This window comes from Manacus candei, unplaced genomic scaffold (assembly GCF_025592945.1).
Source record: "Manacus candei isolate 608988 ecotype Guabito, Panama unplaced genomic scaffold, ASM2559294v1 h1tg000082l, whole genome shotgun sequence".
NCBI classification, from domain to species: Eukaryota; Metazoa; Chordata; class Aves; order Passeriformes; family Pipridae; genus Manacus; species Manacus candei.
In genome coordinates, this window is record NW_026138130.1 from 393,392 (window position 1) to 421,087 (window position 27,696).

A 27,696-nucleotide genomic window follows, 5' to 3' on the forward strand; every position below is an offset into this window, starting at 1 on the left:
CTTGCTTGTACCAGACCTTAGGGTCCAGCCAGCAGCCCAGTCTCCAGAACACTGGGTATGTCGGGGTAAAGCTGTGGACAGTTCTGATGGGAGAGACTCCTGCCCACCTGGAACAACACGTTTCCAGTCCTGCATGGTTTTGTAGTTACTTACAGTGATCTGTACAGCCAGAAGTCCCTGCCCAGCATCCTTAGCATCCACAGCGAACTCCACAGGCAGGCTGGCTAGAATGCCATAGGAACTGAGCCCTGGTCCACTCGCCGTCACCTTACTGGCATCATATGTAGGAAGCACCTTCACCTTGAAGGGACTTAAAGAGAAACCCATTATTGCCCCCTCCTCCCCAGTCAGTGGCTGGCAGCTGCTGCAGTACACACTCAGGTGCAAATACACCTCCCCAACGGTGTCTGCTGTAGGTGCAGCAGGCTCAAACCACCACTGAACCCAGAAGTTGTGCAAGGAGCTGCACTGGTTAAGTAGAAAGGAGCACAGCTAGTCCTTAAATGGTGCTCATGTGCTGGGAGAGCACAACTGAATCATTAAATCTTCAGTTCACCAAAGCTTATCTCACCACCTTACCTTCGAGGAATATCTTCATCAGCATATTTGACAGAGATCAGGTAGGGTCCCTCCTGCATAGGGGTGTACACCACCGTGTGGGTGCCATCTCCATTGTCTACCACATTAACAGGCCCCACAACTCCTAAAAAAAAACCAACCATATGATTTTCTCAGTTCCACTGTCAAAACCCAGTTCCTCACCAGCCATTTACTGCACAAAGCTCCAAGATGTACTGCTTATTTACAGTTTGCAACAAGCTAAATTTAAATTCTTTTATTTTTTTGAAGGAAGGCAACAGGCATAGATCAGTGATCAGTTTCCCTAATTTTGCATTCAAAGCCATTGACTTGTAATAGATTTGTTATTCACCACTCTCTGGGCTCCCATCTTCTCTCTCTAAACAAAAGCTAGCATGAAAAACCAGAGCTCTGCCTTTCTGTACAGTCCAAGTCAAGAGCAATTGCTAACAGTGCATGAAAGATCTTTCAAGACAGAAAATGAGTAATAGTTATAATTGTCTGAACTGTCATTTATAAGATTACACACTGTTACTGGGATTCACTGCACAGAACTGAGCCCTAAAGCCAGTTGGTGTGTAGCATTCACCAACCCAGTCTTTCACAATCAGGAGTTTGGAAAGGTAGGCTTGCTGCCTAGGCAGGACTGCCCTGCAAGCTGCCAGAGTCCTAAGAAAGCAGGATCAATTATTTCAATTTGCATTAAGCTAAATCTACAACAGATTACGCGACATATCAGTTCAGATCAACACACAAAGCAGTCTACAATTACAAGTTGGCTTTAAAACATAGGAAGGATTAGCAGTAAAGCAAGCACAAAAGAAACCTATATAGTTGCCATGCGAAGCCTAAAAGCAACACCGTTGGTTCCCACTCCCTCCTCCAGATGATTCTTGCTGTTGCCAATTGGATTTCCGAGAGCCAAAATTGCCAGTAGCTAGTGAGAGTTCAAACCTGTCTCAGTGTCACCCTTTGGACCACCTTTAAAGAAATCCGAAATTGCTTTCAGTGGGGAACGCCATCCCTCGGAATTCGTCTCATCCGCTAGAATTAAATGAGTGTTACCTGAGGGGCACCTGCACAAAGGGACCTGACACTCCAATGGGGAAGCAGCTCTTGCCTCCTAACAGGTGAGACTTGCAGCCAACAGGTATTCACTGCCAAGATACTGTGCCACTGAGACACAACTTTCTAGGTTAATGCAAACATCACTAACGCTGTCACTCGAGGGTCATGTTGCTCTCTGGGCACCACTGAGCAGTTCCACCATGATTCAGAGACTTCTGCAACCCAGTTACACAGGTTTCCCAAGGCACTGCATATTAGACTTTGGATTTACTCTTTTATGTCTAAAACTAAGCCACAAATGTTCACCAGTGACGGTTACTCACATCACTTCTCCCATTCTCAAGATTAAGCTAAAGCCATCAAAGGCATTGTCCACAGCACCACTACCTAGGACACAGCTCTCCTTTCACAGCATGACACAAGGGTCAGCTATCCTGTTCACAGATGAACAGGAACAGAGAGAAATGCCCATTCAAGTGGCATTACCATCTTTGCAAGCAGGGCCATGTTACCAACCCAAACACAGAGAAGGGGCCACAGCCAGATGGAGTACTTCGGTTCTTACCTCTGGGTCCTGTCACCACCACCTCGAGGGGTGCTACTCCTGCCTTGCTGGCATCTACAGTGAAGGACTGTGGGATTTTAGCTCGAACAGCTGTTCCCAGACCTGGTCCTGCTATCTTCACCTTGCTGGGATCCACAACATCCTTCACAGGAACCTTGAAAGGACTGCCTGGAAGTCGACACAGCAAGTGTTAAACACCAGAGTCAACAGTTACAGAGAACAAATTGAAAAAGGTCTTTTTTCCCTATTTTTCCTTGGGCTTTTTTATTACTATCATTCAGCCACAGGTATGAGTGACAACCCCACAGCCTCCACATTGCTCCTTTGCTTCTGCAAAAGCCAGAAGCATAAGGATGGTGCTTCTACATTTTCACTGTTTATTCAACAATTCAGTTGTGAACCGTCTACTCCTCACACCTCAGGAAAAAAAAAATAAACATGAAAGAAACCAGAAGTGCAAATGAAGCATCATGCAGGCACTTGTTTCCTTCATATTTTACCAAGTTCAGTACGTCAACAAAGAGAATGGGACCAACAGGAAGCATCCAGTCCAAATGCATGCACAGGTAAACACAGAGTTTAATATAATCCCCATGACAGGTTGACCCTCTTATTGCAGAACAGGATCTTGAAGACACCCAAATACCAAAGGGTTATTTTCATGACCTGAAGTCTTATACACCACTTGTGCATAAAACCAGTTATTTGTCAAGGGTTAGTGTCCCCTTCCCTGTCCCACTCATCTGTACCCACTTGAGCAAATGCCACTGCTTTTTATGCCTGAATTCCCAGGAAAAGCAGAAAGACAAAATCACATCAACATCCCACAGTATAAGGGATATGCAGCCAATGCATTGAGCCCTCAGTTTGGCTTCTTCCCTTTTCTGACAGCCACTGAGCAAGAGTTCTTACCAGGAATATGCTCTCCCCCATACGTGATGTTAACATCATAATCTCCTGGAACATAAGGAATATACTCGGCACTGCAGCTCCCATCTTTGTTATCTTTACAGCTGATTTTAGATTCTGAAGGTCCCTCAACAGTTATTCCAAGGCCACCAATTCCTGCCCCTCTGCAAGACAGAAACACACGCTGTTAGAATTAACTGCTTCAAACAGCAGCTTTACTGCTTTCACATACTCTGGCTGCATTTTCATCCTTTTTGGAAATGCAGTAACCTGACTTCTGATGTCCAGCCTTCAGTGTGCACTGGCATGGAAAGCTGTTCAGACTGCCTCACTCACATTTTCCTAGAATTTTATCCTCAACAACTATCGACCCCTAATGTCTAATGTCTGCAGAGCAGAGTGCTCAGCAGATGATGAGGTAGCATACACAGTTACCAGATGGACACAGCTTGGCCTCTTTATAAATATTTGTACTGAGTTTAGCATCCTGCATTGCACACATCACTGCACTCCTCCCTCCCTCAGACATTCCTTGAAGATCAAACAGGTTCAGTCACCTGGTGACAACCGAAAAGGGGTTTGGCTGATTTGTGAAAGCCTCTGTGAGTCCAGGTCCTTGTGCCTTCACACGTGATGGATGGCAGCCCTCTGTCACATTCACTCTGAAGGGGCTGTTTGGCACAGGTACATCATCATACGTTACGCTGACTGTGTGCGGACCTGTTAAGAGGAGGAAAACATGTTCTGAATTCCCTAAATACACTCATCACTTAACATCACTTCCACAAGATGCTACAGACCTAAATGTCGGTATATGAGTAAGAGTTTCCTTCTGCATTTCACAAGACTTCGCTAGTGTTTCATAACTAGAGACACTATCTACACTCTGTCCTTCTGAAGCCAAGTTACCATAAAAGTCAGTTTTTCAAGTTAAAATAGAGCTGCTTCCTGTAGAATTAGCTCCTCTACTGGTTAAACTCTTGCTAAGATGCCAACAAGTTACTGGCAGACCTCAGCAGTTTGCCAAATGAAAGTGGCAGAAGAGCCACTTGCTCTTGGTTTTCCCCTTTCAAGTAAAAAAAAAAAACAAAAAACCAACCCAAACCCAGAGGTTACCCTTTTCAAACGGCGTGTACTCTACTGAATATGTTCCATCAGCATTGTCTTGGATGAGACAGTCTGTGGGGGAGCCGGACGGGCTCGTGATCTGTGTCCTGATGTGGTCTCCACCGGCCTTCGTTAGAGGTCGAGCATCCACAGTGAACTCAGTTGTAGCTTCTCGGAAGACATCTGCAGGAAACATTTTCAAGAGTCACTTCATGAACTGCATATACTTCCAACGACCAAACATTTGGTGAAGCAGCACGATAAACAACTTGTTTGGGAACATAATGAGACTCCCCAGTCCTTCCCAGAGTCACCATGGAAATATGCAAGGCTTTTACAGCTTTCAGGGCCCAAAACACTCATAAACAACTGCAAGTCCTACAAACTCTGACAACAACAGTTATTCTCACCTTTTCCTTCCACTCCTGGCCCAAACACTTTAACTCTGCTTGTGTCCACAGCTGGCTCCACTTTGACCCGGGCTGGGAATTTAGGCACTTGCTCTCCTCCGTATCTCATCTTGATTGTGTACATGCCGGCCGAGAGCGGCACGTACGTAACAACGTAGGTCCCGTCCTTGTTATCATCGATCTGGACCTCGGCTTTGGAACCAGTATCTGACACCATGTCCACCCGCAGGTCCCCGGGACCTGCTTCCGTGCAGTCGACATTCAGCAGCCCTGCCTCACCTACTTTACCGCGCTCCAGACCTGGGCCTGTGGCAATGACTTTAGAGACATCAAACGGCATTTCTATGTCTGCCTTAAAGGGTGAGCCGGGAATGTGAACTTCTTCAAAGAGGATGTTTACAAAGTACTCTCCAGGCTTCATGGGCAGGTAGGAGACAGAGCAGGTTCCATCACCGTTGTCTGAGCATTCAATTTTAGCTTCACATGGGCCTTCTACTGTCAAACCCAAACCTCCAGTTCCTGCCCCTTTGGTATCTATTGTAAATTGGGCTGGTTTTCCAACGAGGCCCCCTCGAAGACCTGGACCATGAGCTTTTACCTAGAAGAGAATACGCAGTTTAGTTAAACTGCTTTTTCCATATAATTGCCAGAAGATTGCCTTGTTAGAGTTGTTTGTATGTGGGACTTGATTAACAAGCTCTTAAAAATATACAGAAAGCCATGTTTCCTTTGCCACTCATCCCAGTTTTACCGTAAAGTCGGTACCTCTCCTCCAAAGGGGTTTCTAGGCAAGGATATTTATACTCTCACCATAATTGTTTTTATATAGCCATGGGATATAAAAGGTGGAAATGTAAAAATATTTGATGGCTGTACACATTTTTTTCTTGAAATATATGTCCTTAGAAAAAAGTATCTTAATACAGTAGAGATTCTCATCAGGCCAACTTATATCAAATTAGGAGCAATACTTTTCTTTGCCACACTATGCAGGATGCTTGCAGTATTCTTGATTAGTTCAACGTTCTTATTCAAATACAGTCTTACAGGAATGACTTTAATGAGTCATGGAGGTTGCAAAAGGACTGACTGAGCACTCTTAGTAAGGATGTTCCTGGGTCTGGTTTGGCCAAAACCAAGCCAAGTCTCACGCAATAGCCCACAATTCAGTTTTCATCTAGCAGTTGTTGTCACAGCCCTGAACCATTCACTTACCTTGGAGGGGTCTGGAGGTAGCGTGGCCTCCACAGTATAGGGGCTCCCTGGGATTGGGTTGCCATCATAACTCACATCCACCATATACAGTCCTTCTTCCCGTGGGATGTATTTTGCAGTGCTGCACTCCTTACCCAGAACCGGTTCCACCAGACATGGCACAGCTTTTCTCATAGGACTGGAAATATTAACATCCAGTTTACCTTGCCCACCAGCTCCTTTGGTATCAATTACAAATTCCTGATCCTTCCCTACTTCCACTCCTGAAAAAGACAAAACCCATATTACATTACTTACTTAACATCAGACAGTGGCCCAAGAAATCTCCCATGCACATACCACTGAGGGAGCAGGCACTGGCAGAGCCCTGGGCAGTCTGCATCCCCCTGCAGTCATAAAAACCTCCCAAAGCCAAACAAAAAAACAAACGAATGCTTTGGTTAGCTACAAAGTTACAGGGCGTAACAAGTGTGTGTAAGACAGTATCAGGGCTCATTTCAGGAAAGCAACAATGTTTCACAGCCTTAAGTTCTTCCCCTTTTGGAAAACAAAAAGACACTATAAATGACACTGTGCATTGTACCAGTTTTCTACATTTGAACAAACAGCCATCTAGCCCTGAAGAAAACAGATTTCATCAGTGGGTGCCCAGCTGGGTGAAGAGTCCAGCTCTGTTCACCACAAAGGACCAAACCACAACACATGTCCACATTGCTATGTAATCTTTGGGGGAAAAAAAAATAAAAGTCTCAAATGAAATTCAGTCCTCAAGAGAACCAGCTAAGTTTCAGCGGCCAAGCTACAAAGTTGGAGCTGGTTGATTCCCAACTGTAGCAAGTTTAAAAGAAGATTGTTTTGCCCACTCCTGTTGCAGCAGCACATGTTGGCAATCACCCAGATTCAGGAGACACTTCAGAGGCAGGCTGTGGGGCTTTCCAGCCCACAGGTACTTACTGTTTTCGAGTCCATTGACTTTAACTTTGCTTAGGTCTAGCGGAGCAGCAACGCCCACAGTGAAAGGGCTTTTAGGGATGGGATCACCGCCGTAAGTTACCGAAACCTTCATTGGACCCTAGTTGGAGAATTTCTAAGTTAGCTCAGTTCCTCACTTCATACAGACACACTAACACCCAAACAGTACATAACCACTTCACCTAATCCATTTTAGCCAGCCACAGCCAAACTTATTGGTTTATGGACACTAAAGCTCTAACCCACTGCAGCCCTTCAAAGTATTAAATGGTTTTTATCTAATACAGGAAGAGAGAAAGAGACAGATCTTTCCAACATTTAATTAGATTATATTCAAGCAGCCTGGCAAAGGCTCCAGCTCAGGCTGGCTCCCACCCTCCCAGTGCTCAGACCCAACAGCTGAATGAATGTCCCAGTGCTCCAGACCAGGTATCCCCTTCCACTGCGTGGAGAGGCCTGGCCAAAGCCAAGACTGCAAAGAGGCTGTATTATTACAGCATCTGAAATACCGGGGGTTTAAGCTCTACAAGTCAGAAAGATTAATGCTCTTGTGTATTTTGGCTGGAACACTGCACAGCCATGGCAAGCTCCAGCCCACGATGTGTGCTCCTTTTATTCTCTCCTACCGCAGTCCATATTTTAGCTATATTCACTGTTTGCTTACTTTTCATTCTTGGCTGGTTCGGCTCCCAAGTGAAATAATTATGGATGTTTCATGCAAGCTAGTGAATAGCTTCCATGATTATTCTTGGTTGTTTTTAGAAAACATGCACCCGGGTAGCTGTAGCAACACCGCGAGATAGATAAGGCCGAATAAACAGCATTTAACCAAGGCTCCTCTGCAGTGACACAGCCCCTCAGGAATTTAACAACCTAGTCCATCCTTCCCCTATTCTGAAGGCTCCAGAGTCTCATTCGTAAGTTACTGCTTAGGAACCTGAGAAAGACAGGGTCAGGAATGACCTATGTGCTCACAGCCCGGAGGGACAACAAGGCTACTCTAATTACTGAGCATTCTATTTTCATCTTCTTTGTTTAACCATTGCTTTCCTGCCGCTGTAATCTCCAAGTATCTCCTGTAAGTCCACAGCTCCTCCATGACCCAAGGCACTTCTCCAGATGGAAGACCAAGTAGGAAACCTGGTTTAGGCATCCTGGCTTGTTTCAACACTGCTTTTCAGGTGAAACACAGCAATCTGGTACTACTCACAAACACATGCATGAAGTACAGATGACTGTTCCCTTCTGCATACCAGCCCTGACCCAACAGGCCAAGGCCTCTCCAAACAGGCACACCAGCCACCTCCTGAGTTCATGCAACTGCTTTATCCAAAAACAAACGCTAGTTCTATGGTGCTTCCAAGAATGCTAATCCAGCATTATCAGCTAAATAATACTGCAGTCCTTCTTATCAGTCCCCTTTTATATAGCTCCATTCAAGAAAGCTGGTGCAGATGAGTAGTTCATTTGGCTGTTCAGGAGAACAAGAGCAGCAGAACACTGATCTCAGCACCACAGCATCCACGTCTTCAGAATTATATGAGATTCGTGCATTCTGGAGTTTAGTGGCCCTTTACAAACACACAAGCACAGCATGAGGAAAAACACTTCTAGTTATTAGTAGCTTCCACTTTCAGCTCTTTAATGATGTTGCTAAGGAATCATCAGCCTCTGAACCAAACGAGTCAGACTCAATTTTTTCCAATTTAAAGGCAAACCTTAAATGCAGACACATACTTTGGATGCATTTAATCTGCAGCCCAGCTTCCCTCTTCAGCAACAACTTGTTCACTTTCCTACTGGGAACTGGCACAGCATGACCCAAACTCTCTTCTTTTTATCCCTGCTCTGGTTTGCCCTTCAGTTCCTTTGACATCAGCAGCTTGCTGAGAGGCAACACACCACAACCTCAGCTCTGCAGGACCACAGCAGCCCAGAGCAGCTGGGGTAGCAGCCAGCTCTGTTTCAGAGTCTGGAAAGGTTTGCCATCTTTCCTCTTCAACTGATAATGTATGGAATGATGATGTGAGCTGTATGCTAATGCTTCAATCACTCTCTTTTCCCCAGAAAAGAAAACAGTGGCAATCTATCAAGAGCTACACCAGAAAACTGCATTATTGCTTTCCAATCCTAATTGTGCTGCAGGCTTTAGGGATCCTGGGGAACAGGACACCCTGGCAAGCCTTTCTTGCTTGTTCCTCTGTGCACAGGTACCATGAAGGGCGGTCACTGCACTATTAGCAACATGAGCTCTTCACTCTTGTACTGCTACATGAATCAGACCTACCTGCTGTATGGGAGTGTACCTAACAGTGTGGGAATAGTCATAGTTGTCAATGACATCCAGATCCACCACCGCCTCTCCCGGCACTGGGCTGCTGAACTGCACATCCAGTGGCGCTTTTCCAGCTCCCTTGGTGAACACAGTGAAATGAGTTGGCTTGCCATTTTCCACACCTGAAGAAAAATGTTAATTCTAATTTATGCAGAGCTCATACACAGAAACTCTTCTCTAGAAGCTCAGTACCAGTAAACCCCAGTCAAGCAAAGTGCCAAGGGAAAGGTGTCGTTTCCAATTGCCTGGCACCCCACCCTGCTGTATCCAGGACTGCATTGCTGCATTCCAGCAATGCTCAGCCAGGCAATGGCTACCCTGTGACAGCCCCTCACAGTCCAGTGCTGACCACACAACATCAACCCAACTCTCACCAGTTTTGTTCAGCCCAGGTCCTTCAGCTTTCACTTTGCTGGCATCGTGTGAGGGGTCCACTTTAACTCTAAATGGGCTGGCAGGAATTTCCTGCAACAGAAACACAGCTCTAAACATAAACAGGTCACTCTTCAGTAGCCAAAATTAGACAGATAGTAATTTTAAGATAATTTTGCTCCATTTCCAGTACCATTTTGAGTAGAATTTTGCCTCACTCAAACACTCTGAGTGGTATCATTCAAAGTCTAGCGCAAAGTTAACAGTTGGATGGTTTGTAGGGGCCTGTCGTAGGTTTATTCTGGCCCTTTTTTATTTTTAAGGAAAACTTTCCCCCCCATTTTCCTTGGAGAGTCACTTAGGTTTTTTATCCTTTAGAAAGCAGCTTTGTCCCATCACTGAGACCACACTCAGTATTGCCAGTCCAACACGTCAGACACTTGAGCTTCAATGTCCCCAGTCAACCCCTCTCATTTGTGTACATCCAAGTATTACAAAAGAAGTTTTAGTTTTTTTACACTGTTGAAGAAACAGTGACCAGACAAAGTGCATATGAGCTGACATGGAAGGGCCAGCAGTGAACTGCCGCAGCCAGCTGTGAACTGGCACGTGCTTGGTGATCAAAGAGCAGATAAACAGACTCTGGAAACATCAGGCTGCAAAATGAAGATTACAAACCTCTCCTGCAAAAAGCACTTTAATGGTGTAGCGCCCTGCGGCAGGCGGGGCATATTTCACTGTGAATGTATCATTAGCATTGTGGATGATGTCGAAATCTATGTCCTCTTCCTCATCACTGACCACACGAGCATCACACTTAATTCCAACACTGACATCACCTAGGAAAAGCAAACGGAGGTTTTACTACCAGACAGCCCAGGCACTGCCAGCCAAATGGCCAGATCATTCCCATTTCCAGAAGTTGTTCAAGTCACCATGTTAACTGATGCAACAGATCAGATCACAATTCACTGCAATGTTCTGCTTCCCAAGGTTTTTCCATTAAACAAGGAAAACCAGATAGAACACTACATAATCCCCTCCCTTCTGTGTGTGGTACCTGTGGGTCTGATATCACAGCAACAGCCCAGCCTGCCTTTACCTTCTCCTGCATCCGTGCAGTCCACAGTGAAATGAGTTGGCTCATTTGCTTTCAGGCCAGTTCTCTCCACACCAGGTCCAAACACTTTCACTTTCTGAGGATGACTCCCTTGACCTATAAGGACCTACACAGATTCACAAGGGTCAGAATCACATATCTGTGTCATGCTCGAGATCACAGCCAAGTCAGAGCATTGCTTGGACAGAGGCTACAGGAAAACAGGACCAACTGAATTGCCCCAAATCCCCCAGGTTGCAGCTGGGCTGACAGGAGACCTCCACCATATAAGCTTGTGAAAACAAAGATTTATTCACGGGGATAGGTTTCTAAAAACAGAGCAGAAGGGCATACCTCCTTGAAGTTCACAGAAGGGTTTTATCATCATAGTTGTATGAGCAATTAGTTGTGAGCACAAATGTCTTACTTGGCTAGAACTAAGTACTATCCATCTCTGAACTTACCCTAAATGGGCTGTTGGGCACATTGGCTCCTCCCCAGACAACAGAAATTGTATGTTTGATTGGTTTAACTGGCACATATGAGCAGGCAAACACACCATCAGGCTTGCTCTTTATCTGGATATCAATAGGGTTTCCTTCTCCATCCTAAAAAGCAGTAATATAAGCAGAAGGTTCAGGTACTTCAAAAATATTTGCACAGTTTGAACAGCCTAAGACTGTTCCAAAATATGTCAGTTTTTTTTCCCCAGAACTGCAGCTCAGAAACACTGAAGAAACATGCAATTTACACTCCTGTAAGTCTTTCTCATCTAACACTCACTCATTCATTACACCATCCGACAACACATGAAATTCACAGGCTCAGAGACACTTCAGTGCTTTCAAATGACAACTCCAGGAAATTACACCTTGCTTTGCTGAGGAGACTCTAAAGTAAGGAAGCAAAGCCATGTTTTTCATGCACCACAGAGAAGTCACCTAGTCTTGAGTTAGGTTGTTGCCTGACTACATTACACAGATCAAAGCACGGAACTCTGAGTGAATTACACATGCCCAGAGTTAAGTGGTGTGTAAGCGAGTAGAAATACTTAAGGCACTTTCTCAACAGTATTAAAGCCCTTTTGTTGAAGTTTCACACAGCTGCCTTTGGCTTTTTACCTGTGCATACATCTTCAGAGGTGCTTTCCCAGCGTCCTTGGTTTCAACTGTGAACTCAGCAGGATTGTTCACTATACAGCCAGTCCTCTCCAGGCCTGGGCCATAGGCCTTCACCTAAAAAAGCACCTCAAGACTATTAGTTTGCAGTTCAGAAAGAGAAGCAAAACTAAGTGATATATTTATAAAAGACCTGCCCCCTCCACAAAACCCATGAAGCACAGGATACTACTTCAGCAAGTTTCCATTACATTAAATCAAAACCACAACAGTGTTATTAGAAAAAGCTGGGCAGTATCTGGCTGGAGCTTGGCAGATTCTGAGCTTTAAGCAGAGGCAGCTTAACAGTCAAGTCTGCTACTAGAATCCTTCAGAAACATCTCTACTGTAGTTACATCAAAGACATGCTATGCCACAGGTGAACTCTCATACACCACCTTATCCGAGTTGAAGTCTCCTGAAGCCGGTCGGATGAAGGCCATGTAAGGGCTGTCTTTTATGTCCTCATCATCACACATGATGTGCACAGCATATTCACCGGGCTCTTTGGGCCAATACTTCACATCACATGAGCCATCGTTCTTGTCATCACACTCAATTTTAGCCTGAGAAGGGCCTTCTATTGCAAAGCCTGAAAAAAGGAACAAGTAGTTTCCTCACATCAGGTTTGTGGTGGCTGCCAATTTAACAACACTTTCACAAATAGCTTTTTGTCAGCTATAACCATGCCTGATCTCTCCATCACCCTTCTTCAGCAATATGGGAGATAATCCATCATCCATCATTCCCTTTTTGATCTCATGCCACAAAAACACAGACTAACACACACACCCCTTAACACACGTTCCTGTCTCTAGGACTTCCTTTGATACTCTGATAGATGTTTGTGTTTAGACCACAACATCTTAGAGACCTGGGTTTTTTTACTGCTGGGAAAGCTATTGTTTCTCATGAGTTCTTTGCTAGCGTTGCAATATATACATATTTCAGACAAACTAAGTAAAGCAACAAACCAAGAGAGCCAACTTCTGTGCCAATGGACTCGACCACGAAGTCAGCCGATTTGCCCACAATTCCCTCATGCAGCCCTGGCCCCCAGGCTCGCACTTTCTGAGGACCGGCTTCATGACCCACTTGAACTTCAAAGGGGCTACAAGATAAAAACAAAGCATAGTATTAGAAATGAGGACAAATATAACGTCTGTGTTTTTCCCCTGGCATTTTAATGAGGCTTTACATTGGATTTTCCAAATTAATAGATGCTACCATGTGGTGGCACGGTGCCCAGCAGAGTGTCTTTCTAGCAGAGAGGTCATCCAACCCATCATGTGCTTACATCTTGCACCACAAATCCTGAGTGTCAAATACTTGGCTTGCTCTGCTTGCTGTAGCCCTGGACACTAAAATAACAAATCCTTTCAAAAACACATAGTAAAGTCCGAGCTGCATGATCCACCAAGTTTTACTGGTTTTGTGTTCATGATTTTGGGTTTAGAAAGACTGATGCAAATCACCCTCCAGAGCTTTCTCAATATAAGCAGCTCCGGTCCTAAAACAGGCTGTAGATAAACTGTTACAACAGCCATTTGCCACTAACTCGTCCCCCCAGTTTTTTCAAAGGTCAGTGTTGCTTTAAATGTTCACCAACTACATAACCCACTGAAGGGCACAAAAATGCCCAAAAAGCTACTTCTAACTCACCTTTTTGGGATGTTGTGCCCACCCCATGTAATCGTGACAACATACTTCCCTGGGGTAGCTGGATAATATTCAAATGCATATACACCATCCATAAAGCCTTTTTGTTTCACCAACTCCTCCAAGCCCTCTGTTGAAAGATCAGTTCAGCATTAAACTTAACAGCTTCCATCCTGCTTTCAATTACTCAGACAAGTTCATGTTTTCTAGTATTTATTTTAGCTTGCAAGAATAAATTTCTTCCACCAGAAAAAAAAAAAAAAAAGGTCAGGTTATAAGGGAAGTTAGTTCTAGCTGCCCTCTAGGACAAAGACAGCAAACACTTCCAGAAGAAATACAGCAGAAAGTATTTTAAGTTACCAGACTTAATAGGTTCCCTTGTGTTTTATTTTCTTAGTCTGCAGTATGATGCATGTCATATGTTAAAACAAAAAAGCTTAACATTTGTCAGACTTTGTAACCACAAATATGCAGGGAATGCCTACTTTTCATTTTCTTCAAGATGAAGAATTTAAGGAGAAAAGCTTAACACACTAAAATTTACATCGATACATCTGTTGCCTTTTTTCCCCCCAACGGCACAAAGCCGCACAGTCGGGGCTCTGTGCGTGTGGAGGAGGTGAAGGCAATACAATGCACCTTTTAGTGCAGTCCCAGCTGGGGGGAGGTGACTGGCTCTCGAGTACCACACAGGCACCGCAGCTCCCTGAAAGCAGCAGCACAGCCACTGCTGCTGGCAGCCTCACGAGTCAGCAGCCACTGCGCTCCCATTATCCCAGCCTGCCAGGCAGAGGGCCACATACAGAGCTCAGGACACACCAAAGGACCTGAGGATGGATCCTGGCAGATGGTCTCCATGTTAGCTTACAGGTTCCCTTTCCTCCTCTGCTCATGTGCCCAAGCAGCCAGTGCCACCAGGACTGCTGCTTTGAGCCATTCCCAGCTTTATGAGAGCAGAATTTTCACCCTGCCACAGACTCTGGAGCGTGACTTGCTCCCACAAATCAGATGAAGATGCCGTGAGCATCCATAAAGCTTGGAGGCCATGGCAGGCAGATGCATGGGTCTTCTCAGTTTTGCTAACTGATGCATGAAAATGGAAAGAACTAAAACCAGATGTTGTCTTACCCAGCCCTGCAGGTCAAAACCTTCACACTAGACACAAAGTACCAGAAAACCCTTCTGAAATTTGGCTTTTTATGATACAGATCCCATCAGTTCCATCAGGACACCATCTCCTGACCGCTCTTCCTTTTCCCAGGTTTTGATTCCCGTTTTCTCCAGAACACATCCACAGCACAGATTCACCCCAACACTCACTTGGTCCCTTTATAGTCACTCCGAGGTCTCCGCTCCCCGCCGCTCTCGTATCAACCTTGAAGTCGGCCGTTTCCCTCATGCGGACGCCCTTGGGCTGCAGACCTCGACCGGTGGCACGGCATGCGTTGGGATTGCAGGCTGCAAGGCAATCCCAGCCATTAATACCGTCTTTGATTCTCAACATACAGGTAGCCTAGCCAGCCTGGAACAACCTTTAGTTTAATGTTGACTCAGGGCAACCACAGCTTAGCTTTCAGCACAAGCTTTATGGTTATAGCATTAAGGCAGACAGACAGGAGTCTGCCCAGTCCCTGTCTATGCCTTATGGCTTTTGGGCAGTAGTGGTCAGTGCAGCCAGGCAACACTGACCCCCTACAGGGGCTGTTTTTTAGAACTATAGCAAACACTGAAGCCCTGTTGCTTTCCAATTCTATGCCAGTTATCAATACAAGACTTATACACAGCTATCACATACAGATAATTCACCACAGAGACAACCTTCCTGACGCCTTTTGTGTTGAGGCACACTGCGCTGTGGGGGGAAGGTTCCCTCTGCAGATAAGCCCCATTGAACAGTATTATTGTGCTGGTCTTTCAGAAGCACATGACTGGGATAACTGCTAGTAGCAAGGCTGAGTTTTTGCATGTGCTTCATTAAGAGATGTTGCATCAACCCCCCCCCTGCTTGCCGCAGCTCACATTTTCAAAGAAGCAAAGCCACCAAGCCCTCTGCAGACTGCAGCAGCCATGGGTAGGGGCAGAAGGTTACACATGGCTTAGGCTTATGCTTGGCTCCTTTACTCCAAGCGCTTCTCCAGGCCTGCAGAGCGGCTACAGAAGTACCACGCACTTATGAACAGTTTTTGTCACACAGTCCCAGCTGTCATGAGGTCTTCAACACCATAGACCTGAAGGGTTTGAAGAGACTTATAGATAACCACAGCTTCCCAGCACTGTAAACTGAACATGCATTTTCCCAAAACACATCGTGCTTACAGCAGGAGCACAAGTCTGCCAAGCAACTCCTTAGGTTTTCCCCTCACTAGGACAGCTCACCCCTGCAGCAGCCAACACCACTCAGTGTCCTACACCGGATGGAGTGAGCGAGGATCGTGTGCCATCTGCTAGCTCTGAAAGCTCAGTGGGAACACACAGGAGCGTGGCCGACGTGGAGCGGGAACAGCTTGCAAAGAGCTTACACAGCTGCATCAGGCAGCTTGTGGTTAAGCCAGTTTCACTGACTGGGTCACACACCGCTTCAGTTCGCTTGCAACTTTCCTCCCCAACCCCAGCAAAACCAAAAACCCTTTTGGCTGGGACAAGCTGCAGGCTAGAAGCTTACAAAAAGCAAACATGACAGAGCATCCTGCACACCTCTTACCAACTATGAAGCCATTAGCAGTGAAGTCCAAAATTCCACAAATGGAGGGTAGCTCAGGAGAGATGAGCAGAGATCTAAAAGCGTAGGAGCACGTAAGGATGGAACAGAAAGCAAGTTAGGTGTCAGTTAAGGAGGAAAACAGTAAATATAGTCATTTGAGGAACGAAGGCGGAAAACAGCAAGACGCTGCATAGCTGCATAAATCACTCAAAAAAAAATACAAAGGGTAGCTTAACATTTGGAAGTCTAAGCAGAAAGGAAACTAGCAACAAAAGCCATATTACTGTTAGAGAGCATTGGTTTACCCTGTGAATACCCAGTGACCCACTGAGTCAGGACCAAGATGTTGAAAGGTACAGAGAATGTACAAGGCAAGATTCAAGCATATCCTGTGATCACATCCAAGGAGAAAAGTGGCCATCTACATTCAAATGCATTTTTAAAAAACATACCCTCTCCAACAAGAACAGTGCAAGGAGTTTTGGGAATTGCCTCCGCAGCAAAAGTCACTTTGACAATGTGAGGACCAGCTTGAACAGGTTTGTAGGTGCAACGGTAGACTTGGTTGCCTTTGTCTTCTACTACAACCTCAGCAAGGCTTCTCCCTTGAGGATCCTCCACTTCCACATTCACATCACCCACACCAGCACCTGCAAAGGAAACAAGTCCACCTGAGCCTCAGCTTCCCCACAGCAACAGGCACTGTGTTTTGCACCACTGCCAGCTGTCTGGGCTGAGTCAGCCACGCTCTGCTGCCATTTCTAGGCACAGAAATGGCCTAGAAATGTTCAGCTTTTGCTGACAGCAACCAAACATTCCAGTGGGGAGGGCAAGACAGGATGGTGGCATCTCCAGGAAGACAGACTGACAAGGGCTCTCCTGCTCCAGCCACAGGGTTTCACAACAGTATTATGGTACTTAATATACATACTGCCTGGTTATCCTATGGCTACCATGCTGTAACAGCTCTATCACAGATCAGCTCACATCTTTACCAGTCAGTTCAATCTCTCAAGCTTTGAAGTGGTTTAGATCAAGAGACTGGACAATGCACACGCTGGTCTGGACAAGGATCCTTCTCTGCCGGACGTATTCACTTGTGTTCAGACACCTGCTCTTCTCTCATTTTATTCAACTCATCATACAACTCATCATAAAACAGTTTTCTATACACTTTCAGAGGCCAGACATGTCTTTACATGATTCAGACCACTCCCTCTCCCAATTAGAGGCTGAACATAATACTTCCCCTCACTATAACGCATTTAATTTTATTCCTAAGCTCCCTCAGGCAAAAGGCAATGCAAAATATGCTACTCAGCATATTTTGGTGTTTAAATGCTACAAGTAACTGCCCTAAGTAGTTTCACATTGTTCTAAATGAATTAGCATTTGTAGCATCTTATTGACTCATTCCTCTAGGCTATGGCATTGGTCTAATAGCAGACAGTAAGCAATGTGATGGAGATGCCCTAATGAAGATAGTAGCCCTCTAATAATTACAATAGAGGTTGACACCAGTTAGTCATTGAAGTATGAACTCAAAGTAGCACTGCAGCAAGTTCTTTCTACAGAGTTAAATACAGAACACACTATGCATTTACAGTTTGCTCACAGTTTATCCTTCACATTTATGTCCAATCTGTCACATTCCTTTTTAAAATGAGTTGAGGGAAGAAACCAGCCAGGAACTTGCTTGCTGCCATCTAGCAAATTCATGGTAAATTTCTGGGTAAGGCTTAGCCCCCTCTTGCCCCAGCTCAGCTCCACACATCAAACATTTCATACACAGTTGAAGCCTTCAGAGCTGCTTGGTTGTTATTTCACGTCTGAACTAGATGAGGCTACAAATCCTCATCCACTTTTCAGTTTTTTTATTTCTCCAAGGCCTTAGGTTCCGACATTTGAGGAAACTGCAGGATTTCCATCCTCCTTCATCCTGCTTACCTGCTGTGTAGAGGTCAAAGTAGGTAGGTTTGTTGGCAATGTTCCCTGTTGCCTCCAGTCCTGGTCCCTTTGCTGTCACTTTGCTTGCATCTCCCTGGGCTTTGTCAACATTCACTTCAAATGGGCTCTTTGAGATGTGCTGCCCGGCAAACAGGACTAAAACCTACAGACAGAGTATCAGCTCAGACCCACTGCTCAGCATCGCCACCATGAAACCAAGTGCAGGGTCAAACACCTGCATTCCTGCACAGAGAGTCTTTGTCTCAGAGGTGAGAGACCATCCATCCCACAGCCTTCATCCTGTCCATACAGTGTACCTGCTGGCCACCTCCTTAAAGTGCTACTCACAGAGTCAGCCACACCTGTGGGGATACTTGAATCGAGATGTGCCAAAAAGTAGCAGATTTCCACCAAGCAATAAAGTGGAAGCAGAAGTTCCATTTATTTTTTCAGGCTGGCTGTGGGGACCAGCCACTATGGTAAGTGTCAAAGCAACAGGATCACCCATCGTAAACCTGCTTCTGTGGGCATCTGGGGACAGAGCTGGGTGGGGAACCCTCTACAGTGTACAGTACCATCACCAAAGAAACAACCTGGTATTTTCATCTGCATCTCTGTCACAACACACAAAACTGGCTTCATGAGTTGCATGAAGTGACCACATGTGAGAGGAGAGCCAAGGTCACACATGCACTTTCTCCCAACACACACTTCTTTCCCCTTTGAGAAGGGAGCAGCCCAAAGGCCCAGATGGAGAACTAAGGCCACACCAGTTTTCCTTTTCTTCAGGATGCCCAGAGTGGCTATTAGCTGTCAGTGAACATGCAGCCCTCAGGGGCTCACATTAACAACCAACAGAGCAAGAGAACACTGGTTATTGACACACAACCCACCTTGTGAGGCCCAGTAACCCTTGGAACATACTGGACTGAATAGGTCTTGTTTTTGTCACTGGACGGTGTTATCTTCGCCTAGGAGAGAAAACACATCCATCACTGAGCTGTGCCTACGCATGCCAGCTGAAGACTTTTCTGAGTAGCACTTTATACTGCAAACTATTTCCAGAGTCAGCAGTGTTAGACTTGTTGCTGTGGGAGCAGGGATCCTTGCTACCTCCTCTTCTCACATGGAAAAACATCCCATTGGTTTTGCCTTTACATGAGAGGAAGTAAGCCACCTTCTCCCCACCCCAGTCCTTTCCCTCGCTGTTAATTGCTCTACTGAGGCAAGCCAAAACTGAGGAGACATTAAGTCCAATGTACAGCTGTATTTTTCTGGAATGTTGTAACATGATCAAGTGGAGTATTTGGATGAGAATTTCTATAAACATTAAAACCAGCATTTGAACTCAAAATGATTCATGGCACCTAAATAGCTGCTTTAGCCATTCTTGCAGAATGAGTAAGGGCAGACAGTGATTTAGTGATCTATGTTATCTAAAAGCAGGTCAGAGTGTACTTGGCCAGTCAAGCTAAAGCACTGCAACTACTGGACACTGGAGTTGTGTTGCTTAGTTGCAGATAGTGACTTTTTTTCCAAGTTCATCCAGTAAGGCAATTAGGACAGGCTTGAGGCTTCTTGCACTTTTGATATATTGTATTTCGTAACTTCTTTTTAGATGACTTATCTGTTAAGACCTCACTTGTGAAAGATGAAGGTTACTGCAAAAACTTCAGCATGCACATTTACTTCTCCGCAAAAAACATTTAACATACATACCTCCTCTCTGTTTCCTTCTGGATCCTCTATGAAAACCATCAGGTCACCCTGCCCAGCACTGATGGTGTCCACTGTGAAGATGGCAGGCTGCTTCACCATGTTCCCATGAGGTTCAATCCCTGGGAGACAGACACAGAACAGTACATTAGCTGTTGCCACAAAACTCAAAAGACAGTTTGGAGGCTACCAAAAAGCTGTCCAACCCATTCTCCCTCACTAGCTCCCTGAACTAGCTTCCCCACTGCCCAGAGCATCATGCTCATAATAAGGTCTACTCTTATCATACAAGCATTTTTAAAAATTGGTTGAATCATTGGCACTAAACTCATCTTAGGATCTCTGACAGAGTCAGGAACCCAGTTGGTATCTGGATTCAGGTTACCCTGACACGTCCTGAGGGTCACCCCCACTGCTGGCAAGTGCCTGTCTGATGCCAACAGCAAGTGGGGTATGTGCATTAGCTGCTCTTTAGGAGTTGCTCTACTTCATCCAGCTAAATGCTGAAATGTGCTGCACCACAGGAAGGGAGACTAGAGAGGCAGGAAAAATACTTTGGGAAGCCTTTTGGTAAAGGTATTACCCTAGAACCAAGACAATTTTTAGCTGTACTGTCCCATCTTCAGAACCCAACAGCAGACACTGCTCAGAGATTTACTATTCTTTGAAAGTTGCTCAGACTACTTTGCCAGAGTGAACACTGTAAATGGCATGCAGGAACTTCTTTAAACCACGAAAATCCTGCTATTCAGTGAGGCTTCCACTTAACTTTTAATCAGTTTCCTATCCCTCAGCACAGGGCCTGCTACAGCATGCATTTACCAGCAGGGTTTCATCATCTCCCATAGTCCCAGGTCATGACATCTGTCATGGTGGTGTCAGACTGAGTGGGTGGAAGAACTTCCCAAAATTGCTGGTTCCAGACTAGCCCAAACACATATACCCTTCCGTCCAAGGGAATTGCTCCTTGGCTTATTCATAAAACCGTGGGCACTACTGCTCCATAGCACAATTAGTGGAAAGTGCAACGTCTGATAGATTATAAAGGAAGTGGTTGTGAACAACAGAATTCCTGAACTTGTTTATCTTCAGAAAACAATAACTTGAGAGCAATGCAAGGAAGATCATGTTTTTACTAGGAAATCTGAGCATTCTGATAAGGTGTTAACAATTGACATATTCAATCTCTCAAAGTAAGCCCTAGATTATCATCTAGCCTAAACAGTTATAACTTCACTCTTCAGTCTTATGAAGTCTTATAGCTTAAACAGCTATAAATTCACTCTGCATATCTTCAGTCCACCCCACAAGCATGAGGTATGGTATTCAAGTTATGTATCCCTCCTTCTGCGAGCACAAGGAGGATCGCTTATCCTCTGAAGAAAGCTTCAGCCAGGACAGCATTAGTCACAACACTTTCTTGGCCAACATTGCATCTTCTAGATTTTACTCTCTTATCAGAGGTCTGCTTTGGCTGGTTAAATGAGAACTCATAGTGCACCACTGATGATCTGCATGACTCTGTACCTCCCACCTGCGGGCTCATTTCACATCAGGTCTACGCACAGCTGCCCTCAGTGCAAACCAATCAAACCACTGCAGCATCCAGGGAGCTGTGCTACAGCTAAGGCTCATATTGGGAGGTTATGAGCAACTTACATGGAAAAATGGTAATAAAAAAAAGCTAAGACTGACCCACTTCACACTTAACAGTCACCTTTTTCTGGAAGCATGTAAACCTTCTCCTCATCTGCCCATAGACCCTGCACAGCTTGCTAGTGAGCCCCTTGCTTCCAGAGTCACCTTTCAGTGCTGACATATGGTAGCAGTCAGAATGGCCAGTTATATTTCCTGACTGTTTTGGCAATTAACTTCAGAAAAACATCAATCTTCCAAGAAGAGCCACTCACCCTTCATAATTTCCATTACAATGGCTTCAGAGCATCACATGCACGAGTACAATAGAGTAATTCCAGTTTTTGAAAGAATAAGAACATTACTGAAGTGAGACTTGACAGACTGAGGCAGGTTGATCAGTCATTTACACATTTGGGGCCTGAAAAATGTTTCTATGTATTGTGGTTTGCTGTGGAAGGCACCAATGAAGGACATAAACCCCAAGTAGGGTAAGTGCTAGGATAAGAGAGACACAGAACTGATGATGTTTTTCCTCTTTAAAGGAGTGCTTTATCACGAGAAGTATTCATTGCTACATCATCAACAGGCAGCAGCAATACTGCTAGCTTGAATTTCACACTAAGGTTCTTTTAGCCCCATATCATGCTACTTCTTCCAGCTGTGGATGGGAGGCTGGCAGCTTGCAGAACAGGTTCAGAGACTTTGGGGAATTTACATGTTAGAACTAGGAGTGTCTTTTGGACTATATCCATATATTTCTGAAACCAGGCACCACACCAAGAGTATACAAGTGAAACTTTGAAGTCAGTTACAGTAGGTCTGGAGTTCAACATATGCAGAAAACCCCACCCAGCTTTCTGAAGAGTTACATGCTTCATACAGCTTCAGCTCACCAAGTCCTTACCTCTGCCATAAGCCCTTGCTTTCTTTGGATTCAGTTTGGGTTTTAAAGGAGCTCCTGGTTTCAGCTTGGCTTTGGGGAACTGGGACAGGTAAGTCATCACAGAGTGCTCATCCACATCAGGGTGGATAATTTCTTCAGGGGTAATAACCTGAAAGACAGTGCAATTAAGTATATTGTACCAGTGCTTGGTTACTGCATGTCAACACAGAAACAGCTATGACACAGTCTGAGATTTCAAAACTCCCACATGCTAATGCAATTTCTTACATTTACTTTCCCTTTGATACACACAACATCCTTTATTATCTCATGGCAAGAAAATCAAGAAGCTCGTTATGGTCCCACTGTGGCCTGGGGGCTTTTCGTGCCTTGATTATTAGGGGTTCTCATGAGACTGCAACCAGTTTAATGGTATCAAGGCAAGACAATGGTAGTTATGTTCCCCTTGAAAAGGGACATGGGGATAATTGATACTGGAAAAATGAATAATTCATAATCCTGTATGCTACAGCTCTGAACTGCAGTGCTTCCAAAGTAAAACTTGTGACTAGTCTCTTCTCCTGCTTCCATAACACAAGTTGCTCTCACAGCTTCAGAGACTTCAGCAGTTCTGTCTAACTTTATCAGCATGAAAATAATCCAGTTTGTAAATACACTGTTCTCTGTTTGAACATTGTCTTTGCAGGTGATTTCCTAAACCAGTAAGTTTTTCTTCTGTGGAATTCAAAACAAATTCACTCCATAGACTAACAGAATAGGCACCACCACACAGGCACTTTCCCCCTACACCACATGTTGCAACAGCAGCTGTCCTCAGCAGAGACACCTACACAAAATCTTACAGTCAGAGCTCTGAAATGTAATAGTGTGTTTCATTACAGTTTGCCCTTTCTCAGGCAATTTCAAGAGTTAACTGTAACTTTTTGAAATGTCCAAGCAGCCTCACTTGCTTTCCTCAATTTAAACTCAAGCCAGTCACAAGGACAAAGCCATCCATGTGCTCCTACAGGCAGCCCATGTCTTGGTGGCCTTACCTGTGGCACACCCAGCCAGTCATCTGCCTGCTGCATGGCTTCCCGAGCATTGTCAACGGGTTTCTTCGGGTCCCAGGTCTCCCAGTCAGGGCACAAGCCTGCAAGCACATTTCATTTGTTAGATGTTACCTGCAAAGGAGCTTCTCTAGCTGAAGAAACCAGGTACGAACTCCACAGTCACTTGTATTACACTGTTATGGAGAAAGACATTCAGAGCTTTGCAGAAGTAACCAAAACAAGACAAGCATATGCTGCTCACTGAAACACCTCTGAGACAACAATCAGCACAGTCATAGAATGTGCATAGAATGTCCTTCCATAGGCTGGAAGGAACCTTTAAAGGTCATCTAGACCAACCCTCATGCAATGAGCAGCAATGCTTCAACAGCAGCCTGTCCAACCGGACTTTGAACATTTCCAGGGATGGGGCATCTACCACCTCTCTGGGCAACCTGTGGAAGACACCACTCTAAATTCAGCACAAATACATCTAAGCATCTTTTATGTTTCACTGGCTCTCCTGCAGCAAATTTGGTAGAGAAAATTTCAACCACTTGCCACAGCATCCCAGACTGCATTAGATGAGCACCAGCAATCCCACTAGCAAGGTTGTTCTAGAAGAAGGTGAGGAAACTGCCTATTTCACACTTCATCCCATTATTTGCCTTAAGCAGCTCAGCCTCAGCTTGCTAAACACAGGTTTCAGGTAGTGTGCAGTTTCTGGCTGCTCAATGCTCTCTCTGCAATCCTATTCCAGGAGAACACATGAAGCCTCCCACTGCACCCTGAAGTTGAAAGGTTGTTGGCACTTGCCGTGGGAACAAGCCTTTCTTCCATTTAGGAGCCAGCACTTGTGCCCTTGTCCCCTGCACCCAATACAAAGCTCAGACGTGGCGCCTCCCATAATGCAATCACACACTCTGCTGCAGGCCAGAATTTCTCTTGGCCAAGTCCTTTACAACTTGCTGCTTCCCACAGCTGGTCTCTTTGGACTTGAGTTTTCTTAAAAGCCTTATTCCTGTCTCCTGACCAGCAGTGAAAACCTCCTCCCACAAGAAGAGCAGCCACAAGGAAAACAAGCAAGGAAAACATTGACCAGCAGAGCAAAGGACTTACCTGGAGCACAGCTGTCAACAAGAGCACCCAGTGCTTTGCCATCCTGCCAGTTCTGATTGAAGTTTGTGATTGGCAAGTAAGGAATTTTGTTCTGGATCCAGCCCAGCAGCCTCTGCTTAGGGGTCTGCTTCTTTGCATCATCATCACCTTCATCCTCCCACACTGGCATAGAAATGGAATAGTGCAGGATAAGGGTCCATATCAGGCCAAGGATCAACTTCAAGTTTCCATCAACTATGGCTTTACTGTCTGAAAGACAAAAGGCATACAACTGATTATTTGCCATCCTAAAGGAAAGAGGTGTGTTTTTAAAACAGTGTACCTGCACCCATGCCCAAATAATCAAGGACCAGAGAACTGACCCAGGCCACTGCAGGCACTTGTTCAGGCAGAGACACCATTCTTCCCACGCTGCATTAGATGGGAGGGGAAGGAAAGAGAAGAGTCAAAGTACTCAGTGCTCTCCAGCTATCTTGAGAGACCAGTGCTCTCCAAGGGTGGTATGACTTGCCCTTCAGCTTTACAATCCTAGCTTAGGAGAACTGGCAGTTTAAAGTCTCCAGTATTTTGGATTTAGATGGTAAGTACCGTATTTTCCATTAGCATTTGTATCTTATGAAAAAGGCCAAACAGCATGTGATGGAGTTCACAAGAACAGCACCCCAACAGGGTGAAATAGCCCAGGGCATACCTGAAAGCACCATTTAGGAAACAGCATTTATATACAGAAACATGTCTCCCCACACATATCAACAATTTGCATTAAAAATGGTAGAAAAAGAAGTGCTATATAATGAAGACAAGCAAAGACAGAGTTTGGAATTAGAACAAAGTCCAGATATATCAAGACCTCTGTACAATCAGCAAAGCAGGTGGTGGAGGTCCACAGAGGATCCTTTGCACCATCACTTTCCTGCTTGCACAAGAAGTCATCCATTTATGCTACAAATTCAGAGTTACAGAAAAGAAAGGCCAGTTCTGGCTTTTCCATGTCACACTCGAGCCTAGCAAAAATTTATCACCACAGTGGCCATGCTGCAGCTCTGCTGTAAGACACACCAGGGAGCTAAGTTTAAGGCTGCTGGGTATCAAGATCAGTAAGCACCTGTTTGCAGGGGCAGGATACTTTTCTGCATCAGTTTGGCCTTGTGAAGTGACCACTACAGTTTTGCAAATAGTTGTGCTAATTACTTTGGCTTTAATGAGTCACAGACAGGATGCCCTCCCTCCCTTTGAGCTTGTAGTTGTTACTCAGGTTGTATTATACTTGTAATAGCTCCAGTTTTTCCACGTTTTCACCTAAACCAGAACTCTTCAGCAATGTTTCAGGATGCCCTCAGCCTGACGGTTCCTTTCATTCCCAGCAGCGTGTTATAGCACAGCATTTTTCTGTTCTTTCCTCCACTTCAGTGAAAATTGTTATAGAAATCCCTTATTAGTCAACAGAAGTTACAAGTGACCTGGAAGCTTTTGTCTGTTCTCCAGCTCCCGGAGCAGATGCTAAAGACAACTACAGCTGTATAAACTCCCTCTCATGCCACCAGAATAATTGTACAGGGCTATTTCAAGAGTCCTAGCTAGAAAAGCAAAAGTGTTCAGCAGTGAGATTGCATCCTCCAGTTCAAATCCAGAGTGCTAACAGGCAGAGTCCTCCCAGTGCCCAACACCCACTGGGCATGTCTTACCTGCTCCTCTTCAGGTACAGAGATCACAGCAGCAACCCAGTACCAACTTATCAATACAAAAAGATCTACTGACTTTCAAAACAAGTGATTATACACAATAGTGACCAAGAACATTAAGCACCAGCATGTTCCCTTTAACCCAATGCTCAGGCAAAGCAGTTAATATTTACATGGTTTCACAACAGAGTGGTATGTCCTGAACAGATAATACTGTAACTTCAGACCTTGCATGGTGATTGGACTTACTGGATAGTTACTGTCTGGTTTCTATTCCAATTTTAGTTGTAGTCAAAACTGATGTTAAAGAAATCCAATAATCTTACAGGATTATGATAAGTGTCTGCCACTTGCCTGCTCACTGCTAATTGTACATCCAGTCCGAGATACACAATAAATAGCTACGAGGTGATTAAGCCCTGCTGAGTTTTAATTTCAGGTTCCAAGGTAAAAGTCTACATCACGTAAGCAGTGTGTCTCCTGGTGACAACTAAAGAGTCCCTGCTGTCACTCATTTCCATCCCCTTTCCAGCTGAGCTGCAAACTGCTCAGTGGCGGGAAGATGCTCCCTTACACCAGACTGTTGGAGTAAGGCTCCACTGCCCACTCACCCCCTGTGCCTGCAGCCCCTCCATCCCACTCCCTGGCACATTGTGTTGCTGGAGCATAACACTGACCATCACATCCCTGTGCCAGAAACGCCTCCAAGCTTTGGTTTCAGATTTATATTGACATCAGCATTTTTACTAGAGGGACACAGAGATAATTTAGTATGCTACAAGCAAACATTTCAGAAAGCTATCCAGCATTTCTAGGGAGGAAAGCCAGCAGGACGGAACCACCTTGAGCACAATGCTACATACACACACATACAACTCAAGATAAAGAATGGCTCCTTTCAACTACCTGAAAGGACATTGTAGCCAGATGAGGGTTGGTCTCTTCTCCGGGCAACTATCAGTAAGACAAGAGAGCATGGTCTTAAGCTCTGCCAGGGGAGGTTTAGGTTAGATATTAGGAAGAAATTTTTTACAGAGAGGGTAATCAGGCATTGGAATGGGTTGCCCAGATAAGTGCTGGATTCTCCATCCCTGGAGGTTTTTAAGATGAGACTGGATGTGGCACTTAGTGCCATGGTCTACTAATTGGAGTGGTAGTGGATCAAGGGTTGGACTTGATGATCTCAAAGGTCTTTTCTAACTGGTTGATTCTATGATTCTGTATTTATAGCACATAAATAATGTCTATATGTGGATGCACTGTGGTTACTGCAGCAACCAGCTGCATGCTCAGAGCTTCCTCCACCACCCATAGGCACAGCTGGGCTGTGGTCCTTGACCTGGGAAAAAAGCAGCCTGTACAGAAAACAGCTTCACATTGACAGCAAGAATATCACATCTCATCAGCCTCTTCCAGAGAGGCCGGGCACAGAGCTGCTGCCCTGATGACAGGAAAAGGTCACCGCAGGAATGGGACGGCTCTTCCTCTCTGGGGCTGATGCCATCGCCACG

At 45.1% G+C, this 27,696-nt stretch overlaps 1 protein-coding gene across 5 annotated transcripts in view; it reads right to left on the reverse strand.

Annotated features, from left to right (window-relative positions):
• FLNB (filamin B) overlaps nt 1-27,696 on the reverse strand; it is a 71,964-nt gene that overhangs the window by 22,795 nt on the left and 21,473 nt on the right. For 3 of the 5 annotated variants that reach the window (XM_051811587.1, XM_051811584.1, XM_051811583.1), the window contains exons 2-28: nt 24,504-24,752; nt 23,388-23,485; nt 22,354-22,501; nt 19,815-19,933; nt 18,989-19,066; nt 18,096-18,258; nt 16,601-16,798; nt 14,768-14,905; nt 13,451-13,577; nt 12,763-12,899; nt 12,187-12,380; nt 11,753-11,866; nt 11,096-11,239; nt 10,635-10,758; nt 10,211-10,371; nt 9,535-9,625; nt 9,113-9,282; nt 6,808-6,925; nt 5,854-6,116; nt 4,639-5,236; nt 4,238-4,411; nt 3,679-3,841; nt 3,125-3,285; nt 2,213-2,380; nt 1,534-1,623; nt 580-703; nt 154-310 (exon numbers count right to left, since the gene is read on the reverse strand). In XM_051811587.1, coding sequence (XP_051667547.1) covers nt 154-310; nt 580-703; nt 1,534-1,623; nt 2,213-2,380; nt 3,125-3,285; nt 3,679-3,841; nt 4,238-4,411; nt 4,639-5,236; nt 5,854-6,116; nt 6,808-6,925; nt 9,113-9,282; nt 9,535-9,625; nt 10,211-10,371; nt 10,635-10,758; nt 11,096-11,239; nt 11,753-11,866; nt 12,187-12,380; nt 12,763-12,899; nt 13,451-13,577; nt 14,768-14,905; nt 16,601-16,798; nt 18,096-18,258; nt 18,989-19,066; nt 19,815-19,933; nt 22,354-22,501; nt 23,388-23,485; nt 24,504-24,752 — 4,469 coding nt within the window. The remainder of the gene's footprint in view (nt 1-153; nt 311-579; nt 704-1,533; nt 1,624-2,212; nt 2,381-3,124; nt 3,286-3,678; nt 3,842-4,237; nt 4,412-4,638; nt 5,237-5,853; nt 6,117-6,807; nt 6,926-9,112; nt 9,283-9,534; nt 9,626-10,210; nt 10,372-10,634; nt 10,759-11,095; nt 11,240-11,752; nt 11,867-12,186; nt 12,381-12,762; nt 12,900-13,450; nt 13,578-14,767; nt 14,906-16,600; nt 16,799-18,095; nt 18,259-18,988; nt 19,067-19,814; nt 19,934-22,353; nt 22,502-23,387; nt 23,486-24,503; nt 24,753-27,696) is intronic. The other 2 variants (XM_051811585.1, XM_051811586.1) reach the window with 1 other exon arrangement.